General features: G+C 45.5%; 1 protein-coding gene across 2 annotated transcripts in view; it reads left to right on the top strand.

The window, feature by feature from the left end:
* Positions 1-19,468, top strand: part of FNTB (farnesyltransferase, CAAX box, subunit beta) — an 80,367-nt gene that overhangs the window by 13,131 nt on the left and 47,768 nt on the right. For both annotated transcript variants that reach the window (XM_081229964.1, XM_081229965.1), the window contains exon 2: positions 8,762-8,826. In XM_081229964.1, the coding sequence (XP_081086090.1) occupies positions 8,762-8,826 (65 nt within the window). The remainder of the gene's footprint in view (positions 1-8,761; positions 8,827-19,468) is intronic.

The raw sequence follows: 19,468 nt of genomic DNA on the forward strand, positions 1-19,468 counted from the left end.
TAGTCCACATTCCAGGGTCTACTAAGTCTTCTATTTTAGCTTCAGATTATCTGTTCCTTTTTGCTTTTTGCTAGAACCATTTGGTGATGAGGGTGGTTCCCTTGCCCCTCAAGAAACAGAGTGGCCCCTACCTTAGTTAATAAATCCCTTCCCATTAACAGGATGGGACAGTCAGGCACAAACAGGAAGGAATGTAAAAACAGCTGACCATTGATCTTGCACAAAAGGGGTTCCAGGAAGGTGTGCCCCTGTCTCTTCCCTAACAACCCCATTACGTATTCCTTATGATTGCTAAGGTTTCCAATCCTTTGGGTTAAGACCAAGGTTGCACCAGTGTCTTTAAGAAATTCTGTCAAGTGGCCCACCACATCAGTGACCACCCAAGGCTCTCCATTAGTTATGTAGATGGTATCTCTAGGCAGAGCCACTTGGGCCCCTTCAGTCTTCTGATTGCACAACCATCAATGGCTGAGGGTCCCCCCCCCCCCCCCCCCCGCCCCGTAGCTCTCTGGCGTATGGGGCATTCCCTCTTCCAATGCCCTGGCTGTTTGCAAAGGGCACATTGATCACAATCCTCCCTCCAGTCCGTTGTATCCACACAGGGTACACTGGCCTTGTATGGCTACCCATGGGCCTTGTGGTCTGCCAGGGCCAGGTTGGCCCAGAAAAGCCAACTTCCCTTTTGGTGGTCTCTGAGTGGACAAAGCCACTGCCGTCATCTGGGCCTTTTGCATATTTCTCTGGGTGCCTTCAGCCTTTTCGACCATATCCCTATTACCGAAAACCAAATAAGCCAGTTGGAACAAATTGTTCATCAGAGTCTGAGGACCAGCAGTTGTTTTCTGAATTTTGCTCCTGATGTCTGGGTCAGACTGGGCTATGAAATGCATAGCCAAAAAGGCCTGTACCTCGGGGGAGGAGGGATCCACGTTCCTTCGGGATCCATGACCCTGTAGGGTGGGTCAGTTAAAAGGTACTCAGTGTACTCCCTAGAGTTATCCCTCCAAGCTACACATGCCTTAAATTCCTTTTGTGTTCCATTGCCTAGATACAAGGCCATGGAAATTTGAACATAGGGTACTTGACTCAATTTTAAATTTCCTAACTCATATTGTGGCCAAACCTGATTACATAACCTACTAAGTTTTTTCCGTTTAATTCCTGTTGTCCAAATCTTTCCCAATCCCAGAGTATATGGCCCAGAGGGGTATTGGTTGGGATTGATGCAGCCTGACCCATTTTAGACAAGCTCCTGAGCTGTCCAAAACTCCACTCTTAAGTAAAATCCACCGTGCAATTTGGTGAAGATTTGCACTTAACATTTTAGATGCTGTCCCTCCCAGCGTAGTCTCCCAACCAGGTGTTGGTGCCCAAAAAGTTGTCACAAAGAAACAGCATAGAAGACATCCCCAATGGTGTTGATGATGAGTGGGAGTTGGTCTAGCTATAAGTTGGGAATAAAGGGTCAGCACTTATGGGGCTTCCCTGGTGGTGCAGTGGTTGGGAGTCCGCCTGCCGATGCAGGGGACACGGGTTCGTGTCCCAGTCCGGGAAGATACCACATGCCGCAGAGCGGCTGGGCCCGTGGGCCATGGCCACTGAGCCTAAGCATCCGGAGCCTGTGGTCCGCAGCGGGAGAGGCCACAACAGTGAGAGGCCCGCTTACCGCAAAAAAAAAAAAAAAAAAAAGCGTCAGCACTTGTAAGGGTCAGAGGGAGGGGAGTAAAAGCAATAAAAAGTACACCTTGGTGGTCACACAGGTTTTCTGGGGTTAACAGAAGGAAGAAAGAAAGAAATAGAGTAGGACTGAACAAGAATGCAAGAATGTAGGAGAAAAACCTCAGAGTCAGGGAGATGAGTATAGAGATGAACAATTCTGTCCTGGATCTGCTGTTGCATGTGTGCAAGCAACAGGATTGACCTACCTGTCAAAAATGAGCAGACATTGGCAGAGCGTCCTCCCCAGTATACCTGGCTCGCAGCATCGCACGGGCCTCTTTAGGACCAAAACCTAACTTTCAACATTCTTACTTTATCACTATCCCTTCATGGTCGCCAGCTGAAACCATGCACCTCAGATTGGGCCTTGAACCCACATGGTGGGACTCGAACCCGGCCAAACCCCACAATTTTCCAACTGAGATCACACACCTGGTTTTAGGACTTAATGAAGCTCAGGTTCTTGATGTCTCATTGCAGAAAGAATTCAGTGAGAGACAAAGTGATAGTTAAGAAGTGGATTTAGGGACTTCCCTGGTGGCGCAGTGGTTAAGAATCGGCCTGCCAATGTAGGAGACACGGGTTCAATCCCTGGTCCGGAAAGATCCCATATGCCGTGGAGCAACTAAGCCTGTGTGCCACAACTACTGAGCCTGTGCTCTAGAGCCCGTGAGCCACAGCTACTGAGCCCACGTGCCACAAGTACTGCAGCCCACGTGCCTAGAGCCTGTGCTCGGTGACAAAGAGAAGCCACCACAATGAGAAGCCTGAGAAGCCTGCACACCGCAACAAAGGGGAGCCCCCTGCTTACTACAACTAGAGAAAGCCCCAGGCACAGCAACAAAGACCCAACGCAGCCAAAACATAATAAATAAATAAATTTATTTTTAAAAAAAGAAGTAGATTTATTTAGAGAGAAACACACTCCACAGACAGAGTGTGGGCTATCTCAGAAGGCGAGAGTGGCCCTGGGAGAAACACACTCCACAGAGTGTGGGCCATCTCAGAAGGTGAGAAAGGCACCAGGGTAAAGGGTTGTCAGTTTTTATAGGGTTGGGTAATTTCATAGACTAATGAGTGGGAGGAGTATTTCAGCTATTTTGGGAAGGGGTGGGGATTTCCAGGAATTGGGCCACCACCCACTTTTTTTTTTAAAGAAGATATTGGGGGTAGGAGTTTATTAATTAATTTATTTATTTTTGCTGTGTTCTTCGTTTCTGTGCGAGGGCTTTCTCTAGTTGTGGCAAGCGGGGGCCACTCTTCATCGCGGTGCGCGGGCTTCTCACTATCGCGGCCTCTCTTGTTGCGGAGCACAGGCTCTAGACACGCAGGCTCAGTAGTTGTGGCTCACGGGCCAAGTTGCTCCGCGGCATGTGGGATGTTCCCAGACCAGGGCTCGAACCCGTGGCCCCTGCATTAGCAGGCAGATTCTCAACCACTGCGCCACCAGGGAAGCCCCACTGCCCACTTTTTGATCCTTATGGTTAGTCTTAGAACTGTCTTGGTGCCTGTGGGTGTGTCATTTAGCTTCCTGATGTGTTACAGCGAGTGTATACTGAGGCTCAAGGTCTAGTGGAAGTTGACTTGTCTGCCATCTTGGACCCATTTGGTTCTAATCAGTTTATGTCATGTCCTCTGGCTATGTCACTCTTTCAAGGGTAGTGCCCTGCCCCCTTCCCTCCTGTTTCACAGTGATGGACACAACTTTTCCTTTGGGGGTGTGTGTATGTTTATATGTGTGTGTATGTACACACGTGTATATATGTATATGACTGTTTTTTTTCCCCGAATCTTTGAAAGTAAGATGAAGATATTATGACACTTTACCCCTAAATAATAAAGCATGCGTCTCTTAAGAATAATGTTCTTCTACATCAGCACAATAATGTCACATATAAGAAAATTAAAAGTAATTGTATAATATCATCTAATATCCAATTTATTTTTATTTTTTATTTATTTTGTGTTTTGTTTTGTTTTGTTTTGTTTTTTGGCCAAGCCATGTGGCTTGTGAGATCTTAGTTCCCTGACCAGGGATTGAACTCTGGCCCTTGGCAGTGAAAGCACAGAGTCCTAACCACTGCACCACCAGGGAATTCCCTCCAATTTATTTTTAAATTTCCCCAGTTGTCTCAAGATTCTTTTTATATCTTTTTGGTGTGTGTTTTGAATCAGGAGCCAATCAAGTTTCCCTTATTTCAGGCTGTTTAAAATTTTTGAAGAGCTAATCCCTTGGGACTGAATTTTTTGGTGACTAGTCCTGATGGCATTTCTTATAACATTTCATGTAACAATGTTTCTGAAACCGAACAGATGCTTTAGGATGTCATCCTCCTCCCAAGAGAGCCATATCACTTTCATTAACATGGTCACAAACTGTGTGCTTTGTGCTCAAGGGAAGTGAACCTATGGGCTTTTTGCTGTTTATGCAAGAGAAAATTATCTGCTATTGTAGGGCTGTTAATAATCCTTTGTATTGTACTCAGTTGGTAACTGCCTTGCCTGTGGGAGCTCTCATGCAGAAAAGAGAAATTAACTAAAATAGAATAGTCCCTTCCTTCGGGATGGAAAGGAAACATGGAAATTCAAGATAAAATGAAAGGCCAGGGAAAGCAGACATGCTTTAGCATCCCTGTGTTGAAGCTGATCCCTCCCTCCCTCCTTCCTTCCTTCCTCCCTCCCTCCTTCTCGCCCTCCCTCCCTCCCTTCCTCCCTTCCTAATTCTGATTTGAGAGCTGTGTAGTGTTAGAGTTCTTCATGACTTAGGTAACTTTGTTTTTTAATAGTTACCCCCAATTCTCCTATATTTAAAGTGAGAATTTCGATAAAATTTTAAAAAGGAATTTAATTATAGATCTTGCTTCATAGACATTATGCAATTGTTGTGACTGCTTCTCTTAATTCTGTCCCAAAGGCTAAATTTCTAATTCTACTAATGTTTTGGAGGTCCCCAAGACCACTCCTAGGTTCACTGATTCACTACTAGTGTTACCTGAAAACTGGTTTGCCTCTTGGTGAGTGTTGAGCCAAAAGACACGGCCGAGCCAAAGATAGGGAGAAGGAAGGATTTATTACTTGCAGCAAGTAAGGAGAACACTGGGGATCCTTCCCAAAGCAGTGTCTCTCCCAACAGCAAAATTGGGGAAGTTTTAAGCTAAGGGTACATGCATATTCATGATGGGGCTTGAGTGGTCTACAGAGTCCAAGCTTTAGTTGATTGAAGTCAGAAGTTCAGAAAAGGTCAACATCATCAGCCCTTAGGTTCCAGTACATCTGGTGGTTGAGGCTTCAGGCTACTCTTTACCATCGAAAGAGAACTCAGAGTCTTTATAACTAATATATTATCTTTGCTATTGTTATTTCTCTCGCCTGATAACAGTCAGTGTCTGCATTCTTTCTTCTCTTAAGACCATTGATTTCTAAGACCTATTAAAGGGCAAGCATTGTGGCCAGGCTTAGATCCCAGAATGGCTTAGGCCAAAATGGCCTCTCTTATGTCAAGAAAGCCATGCCTGTTTTTCTTTCTCTGGGGTTTTCTTTCTCTTTCTTTTCTCTCTTTCTTTCTTTTCTCTCTACCTTAGCTGCTTACACAAAGATTCAGAGAACTCAGCATATAGCTGTACTCATGGTTATGATTTATTACAACAACAGGCTACAGAACAAAATCAGCCAAGGGAAAAGGCTCATGGGGTGAAGTCTGCAGGAAACGAGGCACAAGCTTCCAAGAGTTCTCTCCCAGTGGAGTCACAGAGGACGTGTTTAATTTCTCCAGCATTGAATTGTGACCACACATGCAGAGCTACCAGGGAAGCTCATTAGAGATTTGGTGCTCATGGTTTTTACTGGGGCTGGTCACATAGGGACCCACTTTCTAGCATAATTCCAGACTCGCAGAAGGAAAAGAGCTGTTCACCATAAACCACGTTGTTTATACAGTTTAGGCTCAGTGAGCCTCTCTAATCAGTACTGGGAATGGTGAGAGCCCTCCCGAGATCCAGGCTCCCAGACTCCAGCCAGGGTCTATCTTTCAAGTAGGCCTTTCTTAGGATAGTAGTCTCAGGCCTGCTGTGTTAACTCTTTTGTATACAACTAGCTTTCTTCCTTTCCTTTCACTGTGAAAAATCAGAACATTCAAAGAATGCTTACATCTTCCCAGTGACAAAATTACTACGATTTATATCACACTAGCAGACTGTATGTGGAGAAGGAGAGGCAAAAAAGGATGTTGCATATTTTGGGGATTACTTTCATTTTCTTATCCTCAGATGACTATTTTTAAATTTCTATATTAATCCATTACTATTTGTCAAAAAAAATTACAGGCTTATTGCTAGTATTATTTTAAAAGTTGTACTCTAAAAATCATACTTTGTGCTCTGAAGTGATCTTTTTCTATTAAAAAATACACTAGTTCCTAAAGACAACCCACAGAATGGGAATATGACAAGGAACTTGTATCTATTGATAGAATATTTAAGGACTTATTACAATTCATTAATAAAAAGACAACCCAATATAAAAAATGAACAAAGAGATTAGATCACTCCCTAACACCATACACAAAAATAAGCTCAAAATGTATCAAACACCTAAATGTAAGGCCAGAAACTATCAAACCCTTAGAGGAAAGCATAGGCAGAACACTCTATGACATAAATCACAGCAAGATCCTTTTTGACCCACCTCCTAGAGAAATGGAAATAAAAACAAAAATAAACAAATGGGACCTAATGAAACTTCAAAGCTTTTGCACAGCAAAGGAAACCATAAACAAGACCAAAAGACAACCCTCAGAATGGGAGAAAATATTTGCAAATAAAGCAACTGACAAAGGATTAATCTCCAAAATTTATAAGCAGCTCATGCAGCTCAATAACAAAAAAACATACAACCCAATCCAAAAATGGGCAGAAGACCTAAATAGACATTTCTCCAAAGAAGATATACAGACTGCCAACAAACACATGAAAGAATGCTCAACATCATTAATCATTAGAGAAATGCAAATCAAAACTACAATGAGATGCCATCTCACACCAATCAGAATGGCCATCATCAAAAAATCTAGAAACAATAAATGCTGGAGAGGGTGTGGAGAAAAGGGAACACTCTTGCACTGCTGGTGGGAATGTGAATTGGTACAGCCACTATGGAGAACGGTATGGAGGTTCCCTGAAAAACTACAAATAGAACTACCATATGACCCAGCAATCCCACTACTGGGCATATACCCTGAGAAAACCATAATTCAAAAAGAGTCATGTATCAAAATGTTCATTGCAGCTCTATTTACAATAGCCGGGAGATGGAAACAACCTAAGTGTCCATCATCGGATGAATGGATAAAGAAGATGTGGCACATATATACAATGGAATATTACTCAGCCATAAAAAGAAACGAAATTAAGCTATTTGTAATGAGGTGGATAGACATAGAGTCTGTCATACAGAGTGAAGTAAGTCAGAAAGAGAAAGACAAATACCATATGCTAACACATATATATGGAATTTAAGAAAAAAAAATGTCATGAAGAACCTAGGGGTAAGACAGGAATAAAGACACAGACCTACTAGAGAATGGACTTGAGGATATGGGGAGGGGGAAGGGTAAACTGTGACAAAGTGAGAGAGTGGCATGGACATATATACACTACCAAACGTAAAATAGATAGCTAGTGGGAAGCAGCCGCATAGCACAGGGAGATCAGCTCGGTGCTTTGTGACCACCTAGAGGGGTGGGATAGGGAGGGTGGGAGGGAGGGAGATGCAAGAGGGAAGAGATATGGGAACATATGTATATGTATAACTGACTCACTTTGTTATAAAGCAGAAACTAACACACCATTATAAAGCAAGGAAGGCACGTCTGAAAAATGCAGTCTGTGTTTCATTTAGGCTGGTGCTTTGTATTAGTCCCACATCGGTGTCTGGCATGGAGAAAGCATCGTGAGGGGTCTGGGAGAACTTTCTTACTTCTTCTGAGTCGAATTCTCACAGTGACTTCAGTCTGTTTTTTGAAGTATTATAAATTCTTGGCCAGATAATCCCTGAAATTCATGTTCAAAGGCAAATACCAAAGCATATCCTAAAACCAAATATAAATGAATTTTAGATGGGCTGCCATTTTAGCTGATTCACATCACTGCTCCCCTCATCGTGATTTTTGCACACTTGTCAAAGGGACTGGAAGCTCTAACTCAGGTGTTTCAGAAACAAATAATGCATTTTTGATATTTCCCAGAGAGGACATTATTATATATCTTGAAATCTCAGCAAGGACTTGCCTCACCACAAAGCAGGGATGGCCGTGAAGGTGAAACCCTGTATCCCGTTGACCAGCCCCCTCCTGCACTGCCGTACCCCTTCCTTACAGAAGCTGTGCTGTGTGACCACATCATGGTGTGATCTTCAGAGGAAACAGGTCATCTCATTCCTTTTGTGACCTGACTTTCCGAGATCCTTTGTTTTATGGGACTGTGGAGTCTGGTGTGTGACACAGGTCCAATGACCAGATGTGCTATTTCTTTGGTGTTTCCATGATTGATGTTCCTGTAAATCCCTTTGGGGATTTTAATACTGTTCAATCTATATTTAAACCATTAAATTTGACAATAAGAAGTAGGACCCTTGGCGGAAATTAATTCCATATTTGAGAATGGCCGGTTAACGAACACCTAAACAACGTCATAGAGCAGGCAAGAACAGGTCTTTCAAGCAAAAGGGGTCCATCTTCACCTGCTCCCTGAGTAACTGGTGCCAGGGTCCCAAACTCCAGAATCACCATTAGTTTGGATATCGTGGATTAGTTTACTGGAGAAGTCGGTTGTGATGCTAATGTGGTACAGGGCATTCTTTCTCTCTCTGTCCTTGTCCCAAGCCTGTCATCCTGCCCAGCCCCTGAATGCAGTCTTGTTATGCTGCGAGGTACAAAGTCACACCAAGGAACTCTAGCCAGTAGGCATTTGTGACAATAGGAACGTAAAGTTGATAAAGGTCTCATCTGTATTTGTTTTCTCTCTCCCATCTCCTGCATCCTTACCAGGCAAAAGTAGAAGAAAAGATCCAAGAGGTCTTCAGTTCTTACAAGTTCAACCACCTTGTACCAAGGTAAGCTGTGGTTAAGTGTTTGAGGGGATCTGGGAAATACCATCTCCCATGGGAGCCTTTCTTCTTTCCTCCTTGAGCTTGTCCAACCTCAGGGGATGAGTCTGCTGTGAGGCTGGTGTTCCCTGACCTTCTGGCTCCCTGGAGATGCTCCTGACCCCAGCTCCTGCCACTATTGGAATAGTGTCTAGAGGAGCTGCTCACTTGAACTGAGCCATCAGGTGTTACATGGGGATGCCCTCAGGGCCTGAACTCTGAGCTCTGAAGGTGGAGAGAGGAAGTTCATGATCTTGAAGCTTAGTTCTGACCTGCTGCGCTGGTGTTCAGAACTCTCAAGTTTTGCATATAACACTTTGAAACAGATGTAGAGTCCAGGGGGATGGCAAAGGATGGATTCCTTTGATGTATATTATGACTTGACTGGGAAAATGTGAGAAGTTTGAGCTTCTCCCAGCCTGGCCTTTACTGGTGATTGTGCAGCAGATTCCCAAGGGCGACATTTCAAGTGAGAAATAAAATGCCTTTTGTTTTCCTTGGTGCTTAGTAAGTTGAAGCCTTCTGAGCTCTTTGATGTCAGAAATTCCAAAAGGAGAATTATAAGCAGAAATTTATTAATTTGAACCTTCATTTTCTCTTTTTTCCCCCAATTTTGTAATGTATCACACTAGAATTTCATAAGGTTATTTCATTTATTCGCATTTCTCTTCTAATCACAGATTGCTTCTCTGAAACTGTCCTGTGTTATCTTTCCTGATCAGTAGTCCAAATTGTGTTTGGTCATTATTTTATCTTAATGTTATAGCACTTTCCCTTGACAGTCTCTGGACGTAGTCTAGTTGGGCCGCTGGCTGATTCTCTCTGGATGGGAAGCTGAAGGGTCTGAGGTCCAGCCTGACCTCCTTTATCATGTCTCCCAATTTCCTGAGGCCTCCTAACACACTAACTCCTGGCAAGTCAGTCTCGGGGTACTTGTGCTTACTGGAGCATTACAGATATTTCTAGCCTGAGTTAACTTTGTGTCTTTTTATGCCACCATTCCATTTTGCCCTTATTTCCATGAGAAGAAATTTAGTTAAAATATTCTGATTAGCCAAGGCAGAAAACAGTTGGAAAAATGGAAAGACAGGTGGAAAAGTTCTCTTCATCTTTCTTCCCTGGAGCAGAAAAGGAAAGCATCAACTAACCAGAGGAGTCTTCTTCCAAACTGCTAACCTAAATTTCTACTTTAATCCATAGCCCAGACCTCAATAAATGAATTATTGCTCTTGTCGCAAGCCACAGTTGGAGCTTAGCAAATGACACCATTTGTGTAAACAGCTCGGGGAGAAGGAGCTCTCTGCCCAGTACAGGCTGTTTCCCCAGAGGTGGTAGGACTTGGTGATGGTGAGGGGCATGGTGGCTTCAGGAGGGGTTTGTGGTTAGAGTTGCATCGCGATGACTCACCTGATTGTGCTCTGAGTCACTATGCCCTGTCTCCAGCTCTGTGGACACATATCCTCTGTATTTCCAAAGGGACCTTTGATCATTTGACATTCCTTTTTCACCCACCATCAGAACAGAGCCCTTGGACTTTCCTTTTATTCTTAGTGAGATGGGAGGGAGAATAGGAGGTTACAATCTGGGAGGAAGCTGTGTTTTGGGAGTGGTGGTAGAGGACAGTAAAGGAGTAAAATCCCCTGATTCATAGGTCTTAGGTCAGGTGTGGGGGGCAAACAAAAATGTTTCTGTTGGGTTTGTATCCTTTGTGGAAATAGAATATACCAGGGCTCTGGGTTTATGTCAGGAATCTGACATTTCCCATTTTGTCATTGTTGCCTATGAAAATGAGTGTTTTAAAGGATGCTAATTAGCATCTTATGTCACAGCAGGCTAATTAATATTAGAGATATTACACACTGTGGCCAATTGGCTGAGAATGTAAATCAACTTATCAATATAAGGCTGGAGCCAAACATCTTCACCATAGAATGAACTTCTGGGGTTTAAGAATAAATATGAAAATTTATCAGCATTTTAAATTACTATCACAATTATAATATTTAACATTTTAGTAGTCAAATTTTAAAAGTCTAGTATTATATTGCAGGAACAGAACTTCCTTGTTAGCTAAAGTGAATATTCAGATAGAGCAGTTAATCTAGGTGACATGGCTTGTTTGTGTTTCTGAGGTCATGCTGTTGATCAGATGTGGCAGAATCACACACACTCCCAGGATCACTGACCATGCCCAGGTCCAGGGATGCCAGGAATGATGCTGAGCGAGGCATCCATCTCTTCAGCCTTTCAGAGCCACTGCCAAATAGAAGATTGGGCTGGAATTCAAGGCTGAAGCTGAATGCTGTTACATTCTACAGTTTATTCCCCATTTTCCTCACTCTCAGACTGTGAAACATGCATTCTCTCCTGGAATGAGGTGGTCCCTCCCAAGGAGCTTTTGGACCATGCTTTGAACAGTTTTGTTTATCAGTATCCTGCTTTCCCATAAAAGTTAATTTTTTTTTCCCTGTGCTTAGTCATTCTCACAGTTTCACATGCTTATGAATTTACCCTTTTCCATGTATTATATTAGCTTTAGTAAGACACCTGAAATGCATAAACCACACACACACACACACACACACACACACACACACACACACTCACACAAAAGTTTTAAATTGTCGGGGAGTTCCCTGGTGACCTAATGGTTAGGATTCCAGGCTTTCGCTGCTGTAACCCAGGTTCAGTTCCTGGTCTGGGAACTGAGATCCCTCAAGCTGTGCAGCGTGGCCAAAAAACAAACAAAAAATTGCTTTTTTCTTGGGAAAAAGTAGACTGGTGCTCCTTGTAAGGGGGAAATATTGATAATGCTAATAGAGCACTAACGGTTAAGTGTTGGCAGTTGCTCTGAAGCCAAAATGCTCTGAGTTAAGCTCTCAAAGCAGTTTTCATACGGGCACCTGCTCAGCTTCCATGTTTTCTGCCATTTCTGTATGTGATGATGCTTTAGCGTTTTCCAAATCCTGAGCAGTTAAAAGATGTGGTCCTTCATACTGTTGTTCTGTCCAAGGTTCATACAAGTAAGTTCATCTTCCCTCCCACCCTCTCTCAAGTGACTTACTGCTTATGTGCCAGAGGCTTACTTTTTTTTTTTTTTTTTGCGGTACGCGGGCCTCTCACTGTTGCGGCCTCTCCCGTTGCGGAGCACAGGCTCCGGACGCGCAGGCTCAGTGGCCATGGCTCACGGGCCCAGCCGCTCCGCGGCATGTGGGATCTTCCCAGACCGGGGCACGAACCCGTGTCCCCTGCATCGGCAGGCGGACTCTCAACCACTGCGCCACCAGGGAAGCCCCAGAGGCTTACTTTTTGACTGGAGAAGCCCCTGGCTTTACTGGGTTTAAAACCCTCCCAGCAGCCAACAACGGACTGAATCCCTGTTCTCTCATCTGTCACAAACAAAGGCATGAGTCTCAGGGATGGTCCACGTTTAGGGGGAGGGAGTGTGTTTGCTGTCATTCGGTCTGCTGTGTTCATTTAAAGTCATTCATTCCTTCACCCATTTGGCAGCGGTATCTAGGGGCTCAGGCACTGCTGGGCTCTGGGAACAGGGTGAGCAAGGCTGACCCAGGTCCTGCTCCTGCTGGGCTCTCAGTCTCATGGGGAAAGTAGTTGTTAAACAAATGAATTCAAAGAACATAGTTACCAAGGGGTGGCTGTCTCTCTCTGTCTTTTTTTAAAATAAATTTCTTTCTTTTATTTATTTATTTTTGGCTGCGTTGGGTCTTCGTTGCTGCACGTGGGCTTCTCCCTAGTTGCCGCGAGCGGGGGCTACTCTTCGTTGCAGAGCACGGACTTCTCACTGCGGTGGCTTCTCTTGTTGCGGAACACGGGCTGTAGGTGCGCGGGCTTCAGTAGTTGTGGCTTGCGGGCTCTAGAGCTCAGGCTCAGTAGTTGTGGCGCACGGGCTTAGTTGCTCCGCAGCATGTGGGATCTTCCCGGACCAGGGCTCAAACCCGTGTCCTCTGCATTGGCAGGCGGATTCTCAACCACTGCGCCACCAGGGAAGCCCGGGGGTAACTGTCTGAAGAAGGGAACGTGGCGCTCCGAGAGAGAGTAACAGGGAGGGTGTAAAGTAGGTTGGATGTAAATTAGGGAAGGTGTCTCCGTCTATTTGGGCTGCTGTAGCAACTTCCTGTAGATCGGGTGACTTAACGTTTATTTCTCACAGTTCTGGAGCCTGGGAAGTCCAAGATCAAGGCACCAGCAGATCTGGTGTGTGACGAGGACCCCCCCCTCTGGTTCATAGATGGCATCTTCTCACTGTATTCTCACCTGGCGGAAGAAGCGCTCTGGGGTCTCTTTTATAAGAGCACTAATCCCTTCATGAGAACTCTACCCTCACCACCTAATCACCATGCAGAGAGGTCCCCACCTCCTAATACCATCACACTGGGGATTAGGATTTCAACATAAGAGTTTTGGAGGCATGTAGACATGAAGTCTGTAGCAGAGGCCTCGCAGAGAAAGTGACTCTTAGGCTGAGACCTGGAGGGTGAGTAGGAATTGGCCAGTTTAGGAGGTGGTGGGGCTTTTCCAGGCAGAGGGAAAACATGAGCTACAGCTCTGAGACTGAAAAGAGCAGAGTGCACCCAAGGCAGTGTGACTGGAGCTTGGTGAGGGCATGGGACTGTACTGGACATGCTGCACGGTGCACAAGTATTTCTAAGTTACTTCTCCAACAGTGGAACCAGACTGCCCATATCCTAAATATATGTATTGATTTGGTCATTCCTGTGTGTCCCAATCTCCCACCCCTCTCTCCACAGCCACACAGATGCCCTCCTCAGCCAGTTGAGCACTCGTGCCCTGCAGTGTACCCTGCCACCCCACTCCTGCGCAGAGCCTGGCTTGTTCTGCTCCACCTAGTTGAATGGCTTTGGGGCTGAATTATTCAGAAAGGAAAGGGAAAGAGCTCTAGCTTTTCTTTTCTAACGCCCTACACAGAAAAGAGTTTTAGATCTGGAGGTGACTTTAGAGTAAAAGAATGGTAAGAGTATTCGTTTGCTAGGGCTGCTGTAATCAAATACCACTGATGAGGTGGCTTAAACAACAGAAATTTGTTTTCTCACAGTTTGGGAGGCTGGAATTCCAAGATCAGGGTGCTGGCAGGGTTGGTTTCTCCTGAGGTCTCTCTCCTTGGCTTGCAGAGGCCGCCTTCTCACTGTGTGTTCACATGGCCTTTTCTCTGTGTGGATTCCTCCCCAGTGTCACTTACTCTTTTTATAGGATCACCAGGTCCCATTTAACCTTAAATACCTCTTTAAGGTCCTGTCTTCAAATGCAGTCACACTGGGGGTTAGGGCTTCAACATATGAAATTTGGGGATGGGGGGAGACACAATTTAGTCCATAACAGTCAGGCTTTTAGTACAGTCTCTGGTGGACCAAAAGAAACTGGATATATGTCCCTTCAATTTAAAAGAATCATAAACCTCAAAGAAGAAGTTAAAATTCAATCAGCATTGTGGCCCTTGAAGCGCTAGATAAACAAAGAAACATTTCCCGAGATTTTAGAATAACATTTACATATGAGCATTTTTGTGTGTGTGCTTGCATGCATGTGTACGTGTGTTTATGATTAAGTGGATGAAAGTGAAAGGACAGTTTCCCTTGTGGAAAAAGTCACTGAAAGAAATTTCTCTTCCCCTGCTTGTGGCTAAAGTTGGTCTTCAGATGAAACCAGCTAAAGGAATTCGCTAGTTCCTTCTTAGCAGGGCTCCCAGGGCCTGGCTATCTGTGAGGGAGGTTCGGGGTGGGAGGAGAGCTGTTGGGGAGCCCCCTTTGGGCTGCCTCAGGTCCCACCTCTAGGGACCAACTCAGAGCTGCAGAAAAGGTGCCTGAAGCTTCTTTCAGTTAGATGTTTCTGGTCAGGTGAGGCTTCAGGTAGCTTCTTGTCACTTCAGGATCCTGAGGAGTAGCCAGAGTCTCTTCCTCCTTACACACAGAAAAGCCTTTGCCTCTGAGGTCTTTCATTTCCTAGGACTGACAAGCCCCTTGTCAAATGAGAGGAGTGAGAAGACAAGGGAAAGGGTTCATTCTCCGGGGTTGTTTTTTCTTTTCCCCACAAAAAGGGGAAGGATTTGTTTGTGGCTTAATTCAGCTCTCTAGAAATACCGAGTCCTCCAGGGAAATTTAACCCCTGGCTGACGGGTCTCCTGCAGTGTGGCATGTGTGACCCCCTGAGAGACTGATAGGAAGCACCCCTGAGCCAGAGTGGATGCCATCTGCAATCTAACCAACCCCTCCTTGCCCTCTCTGCTTGCTCGCATTTTAACTTTCCCTTTGAGGTTTGTCATTCTTTTTAATTGACAGGACACGTACCCAGGGAGAAGTCTCTTTTGGCTAGTCAGAAACTGACGCTACCATTCCTCTATTCTTTCTCTTGTTCATTCGACAGTACATGTTGAGAGCCTGCTCTGTGCTGGGCCCAGGTGCTGAAGCTAGATGTGCGCTCCCTTCACGGGGTTATAGGGTATGCAGTAGGCAGGCAGACCCAACAGGGAATTCCAGTCAATACCTGGTCCCTTTCCCCAGCATTACACTTAGGATCACAAAATTTTATTCACAAGAAACCTTTAATGCTGTCTTGCCCGACATTTTAAATGAGGTGGAAAGTGTTCTCTTTATTGCAACAGAGTATTTGCCCTTCTCTCCTCTGTGGCCTAGCATCCCAGGGTATTTGGCATTTTCAAATTCCTCTGACTATTTTTCAGACTGCCAAGAACTGACCTGTAGAAAACCCTCTGTGACTTGATCCTGTCATAGTTAGAAGTCAGGAGTTTTGCCTCCAAATTCTGTGCTTGCCCTCACCTGGATTGGGTTTCTCAGCTTCCTCTCACTTCTTGAGTGGGTCTCTGCCTGCCCTGTTAACGGTCTCCTGCACCCTTCTGGTTTTTCTCGTCCATCACACCTATGCTGGCCACACTCAGCCTGCCCGGCCGGAGCCAGGCCGCGTGGTGTGCTCTCTTCAGCTGTGCGCTGATCTCATTCCATTCCCTCACACCTCTACCTTTCTGCTTCCCGTCTTACGAGCCCTAACCACAGTACCCCTGTCGCTGCTTGTGCTAAAGGGTCCTAGCAAGATTGCCAAGAAAAAAAATCGTACAACAGTGCCTTCTGAACGGCTTCATCAAAAGTTTATACTCCTCAGCTTCAGCTGGGCCTTCACTCCGGTTTATCATCCTTCATTCATCTTGTGTAGATTTCCTAACATATTCCCCATTACGGCCAACGCACACTCTCCCAGGTCTTGCTTCCTAATTCCTGAGAAAACCGAGGCCGTCCCACGTTTCCCTGGTTTCCCTGGTTTCCCTCTTCCCCACTTCAGAGTCCTCTGTTTGTCTAACTTCACACTGTCCCATTGTTTCTGTCTCTGAGAATGTAGACTCATTCATTATTTTCAGACTCACCTCTCCTCCTGACGCCCTCACCTGAATACACCTCCAGTGCTTAAAGCCCACCTGTCCCTGTGCTCACTGAGCCCTGATCCCTGGACCTCCTTGAAAGAGAAGTTGAGTCTGGCCATCTCTTCTTTATGATCTGGAATCTGCTCTCCTCACTCCCTGAACTCTCTTGAAGGTCACCAGCCACTTTGTAGTTTGTCCTCTTTTTCCTCACTCCTACTGCACTGTTTGCTGCTGTTAAAAACCTCTGTGAGGGCTACCCTGGTGGCGCAGTGGTTGAGAGTCCGCCTGCCGATTCAGGGGACACGGGTTCGTGCCCCAGTCCGGGAAGATCCCACGTGCCGCGGAGCGGCTGGGCCCGTGAGCCATGGCCGCTGAGCCTGTGCATCCGGAGCCTGTGCTCCGCAACGGGAGAGGCCACAACAGTGAGAGGCCCGCGTACCGCAAAAAAAAAAAAAAAAAAAAAAAAAAACCTCCGTGAAATTCTCTCCTCCTGCTCTGCCTGTGAGGCAACACTGCCTTTGGCCTTCCTCTGCTTGTGCACTGCTCTTTACCTCTCTCCTCTGGCTCCTGGTCCTCCAAGCCCTTACAGATGGGGCTTCCCTCAGTTCTGCCTTCAAACTTTGCTCTCTGCTCTGTCCTCTACTCCTGCAGCTTCACCTGTCACCTGCTTGCAGATAAATGATTCCCAGTTCGTCTGTGTCACCTTGATCCCTCTCCAGAGTCTCACATGGGTTTCCAGCGATGTGACTGACATCCCCACCTGAATACACTTCCAGTGCTTTAGAGTCCACCTGTCCACAGTCAGCTTGTCTTGGGCACCGTGCTAGGTGGAGCCCTCAGAACTCTAAGTTCTTCCCCCCTGGTTGACTCTCTCTCATTTTTTTTTTTTTTTTTTTTGGTACGCGGGCCTCTCACTGTTGTGGCCTCTCCCGTTGCGGAGCACAGGCTCCGGTCTCGCAGGCTCAGCGGCTATGGCTCACGGGCCCAGCCGCTCCGCGGCATGTGAGATCTTCCCGGACCGGGGCACAAACCCGTGTCCCCTGCATTGGCAGGCGGACTCTCAACCACTGCGCCACCAGGGAAGCCCCACCTGGTTGACTCTTAACAGCATCTTACCCTGTCTTCCCACCTCATCTCTCTCCCCACTTAGTGCTTTCATCAGTACAGTTTGTAAACACATATTGAATACCTACTCTGGTCAGATAATTTTTCTAAATTACAGTTCTGGTCATTTTTTCTCAGCTGAAAACCCTCAGGATATTCCTTTGCCTATTTTTTAAAATTGAGGTATAACTGACATAACATTATATTCATTTCAGGTGTGCAACGTAATGATTCAATATTTGTATGTATTGCAAAATGGTCACCACAGTAAGTCCAGTTAACATTCAGCACCATATATAGTTATAAATTCTTTTTCTTGTGTTGAGAACTTTTGAGATCCACTCTCCTAGCTACTTTTAAGTATGCAGTACAGTATTATTAACTATATCACTGTGCTGTACATTACATTTATTTTATTTTATTTTATTTTATTTATTTATTTATTTATTTATTGCGGTACGCGGGCCTCTCACTGTTGTGGCCTCTCCCGTTGTGGAGCACAGGCTCCAGACGCACAGGCCCAGTGGCCATGTCTCACGGACCCAGCTACTCCGCAGCACGTGGGATCCTCCCGGACCGGGGCACGAACCCGTGTCCCCTGCATCGGCAGGCAGACTCTCAACCACTGCGCCACCAGGGAAGCCCAGACTTATTTATTTTATAACTGGAGGTTTGTACCTTTTGACCCCCTTCACCCATTTCACTGCCCTCCCCCTCCACTTCTCACTTCAGGCAACCACCAATCTGTTTTCTGTATCCACAAGCTCAGGGCTTTTGTTTGTTTTTCGTTTTTTTGGTGGAAGCCCTAGAGTGCCACATATGAGTGAGATTGTGCAGTATTTATCTTTTCCTATCTGACTTATTTCACGTAGCATAATGTCCTCAAGTTCCATCCACGTCGCAAATTCCCTTTGCGTATTAAATTGAGTTAAATTCCTCAGCTGGCATCCCAGCTCCCTGTAAAAAGGGCCTCAGCTGCCTTCTTGACCATTCCTCTTTCATTCCTAATAGCCAGGCCAAATCCCCGACCTGCACTCCCTCTGCACGCTTTATACCTGTCTGCATGATATAGTAGCCGTTAGCCACTTGCACCTGTTTAAACGTAAATTAATTAAAATTAAATAAAGTTTAAAATTCAGTTGCCCAGTCACACTAGCCATATTTCAAGTGCTCAGTACGCACATGTGGCTCGTGGCTACCTATTGGACAGCACAGACAAAGACACTTCCATCATCACTGGAAGTTCTTTTGGACGGCCCTGGTCGGTTCCTTTTGTCTTTGTTCCTTCTGGCTAAACTGTCCTCCCACCAACTCCTCACGTCCTCTGCCTGTTAAAATATTCTCCTTCTTCCAGGGCCCCTACCTCAACTTCCACCTGTTCACACAACCTTCCCTGATCGTTGTTTTCTGAATGAGATGCCCTCCCCCAAACCCTTTAGAGCCTCTAGTATTTTATCTGTTTTCCCTTTATGAAAACTACTCAGTTTTCCTCATTTTGTAGCCGCTTATGTCCTTATCTCATTTCCAGTACTGAATTAGAAGACTTTTTGAAGTAAAGACTCCTTCTTCTGGGCACAGTACAGTGGGAGTTCAATAAACAATTGTTGAATTGAATACCTAGGAAAGAGAGTGGTTCTTCTTTCATTTTATTTCTGGAATCAGCAAGCACAGGGAATGTCTTAAATTCTTTACTTTTTTCTTTCCTTCCATAATCACACAGACCCCTTCTGTAAGACCCAGCGAGAAGCGCAGCCCCTGTCCTCTGCCTACCTGTGCAGGTGGCCATGGCCAGCACAGTCCATCTTAGAGCCAGTGTTGCTGATATCAGGGCCGAGGAGAGTGACTGGCTGCAGAATACAGACATGATCCTCAGGCCAGGGCTGTGGGTCAGCACGTGGGAGGTGGAATTTCGGGGAGGGAACACTAGACGGATGAGTGAGGGGCAGGCAGGGTACAAACCACAGACTTCAGAGAAGTGACCCTATAAGAAATGACCAGAACGACAGAGGCTAACCAAATCAGGGAAGTGGCGAGGCTCAGATTTAAATTGCTTACAGGGTGGGGAGCCGCAAGGTATCTATTCTCAGCTAGATCCTG

Source organism: Mesoplodon bidens (assembly GCF_964165515.1).
Source record: "Mesoplodon bidens genome assembly, chromosome: 3".
Taxonomy (NCBI): Eukaryota; Metazoa; Chordata; class Mammalia; order Artiodactyla; family Ziphiidae; genus Mesoplodon; species Mesoplodon bidens.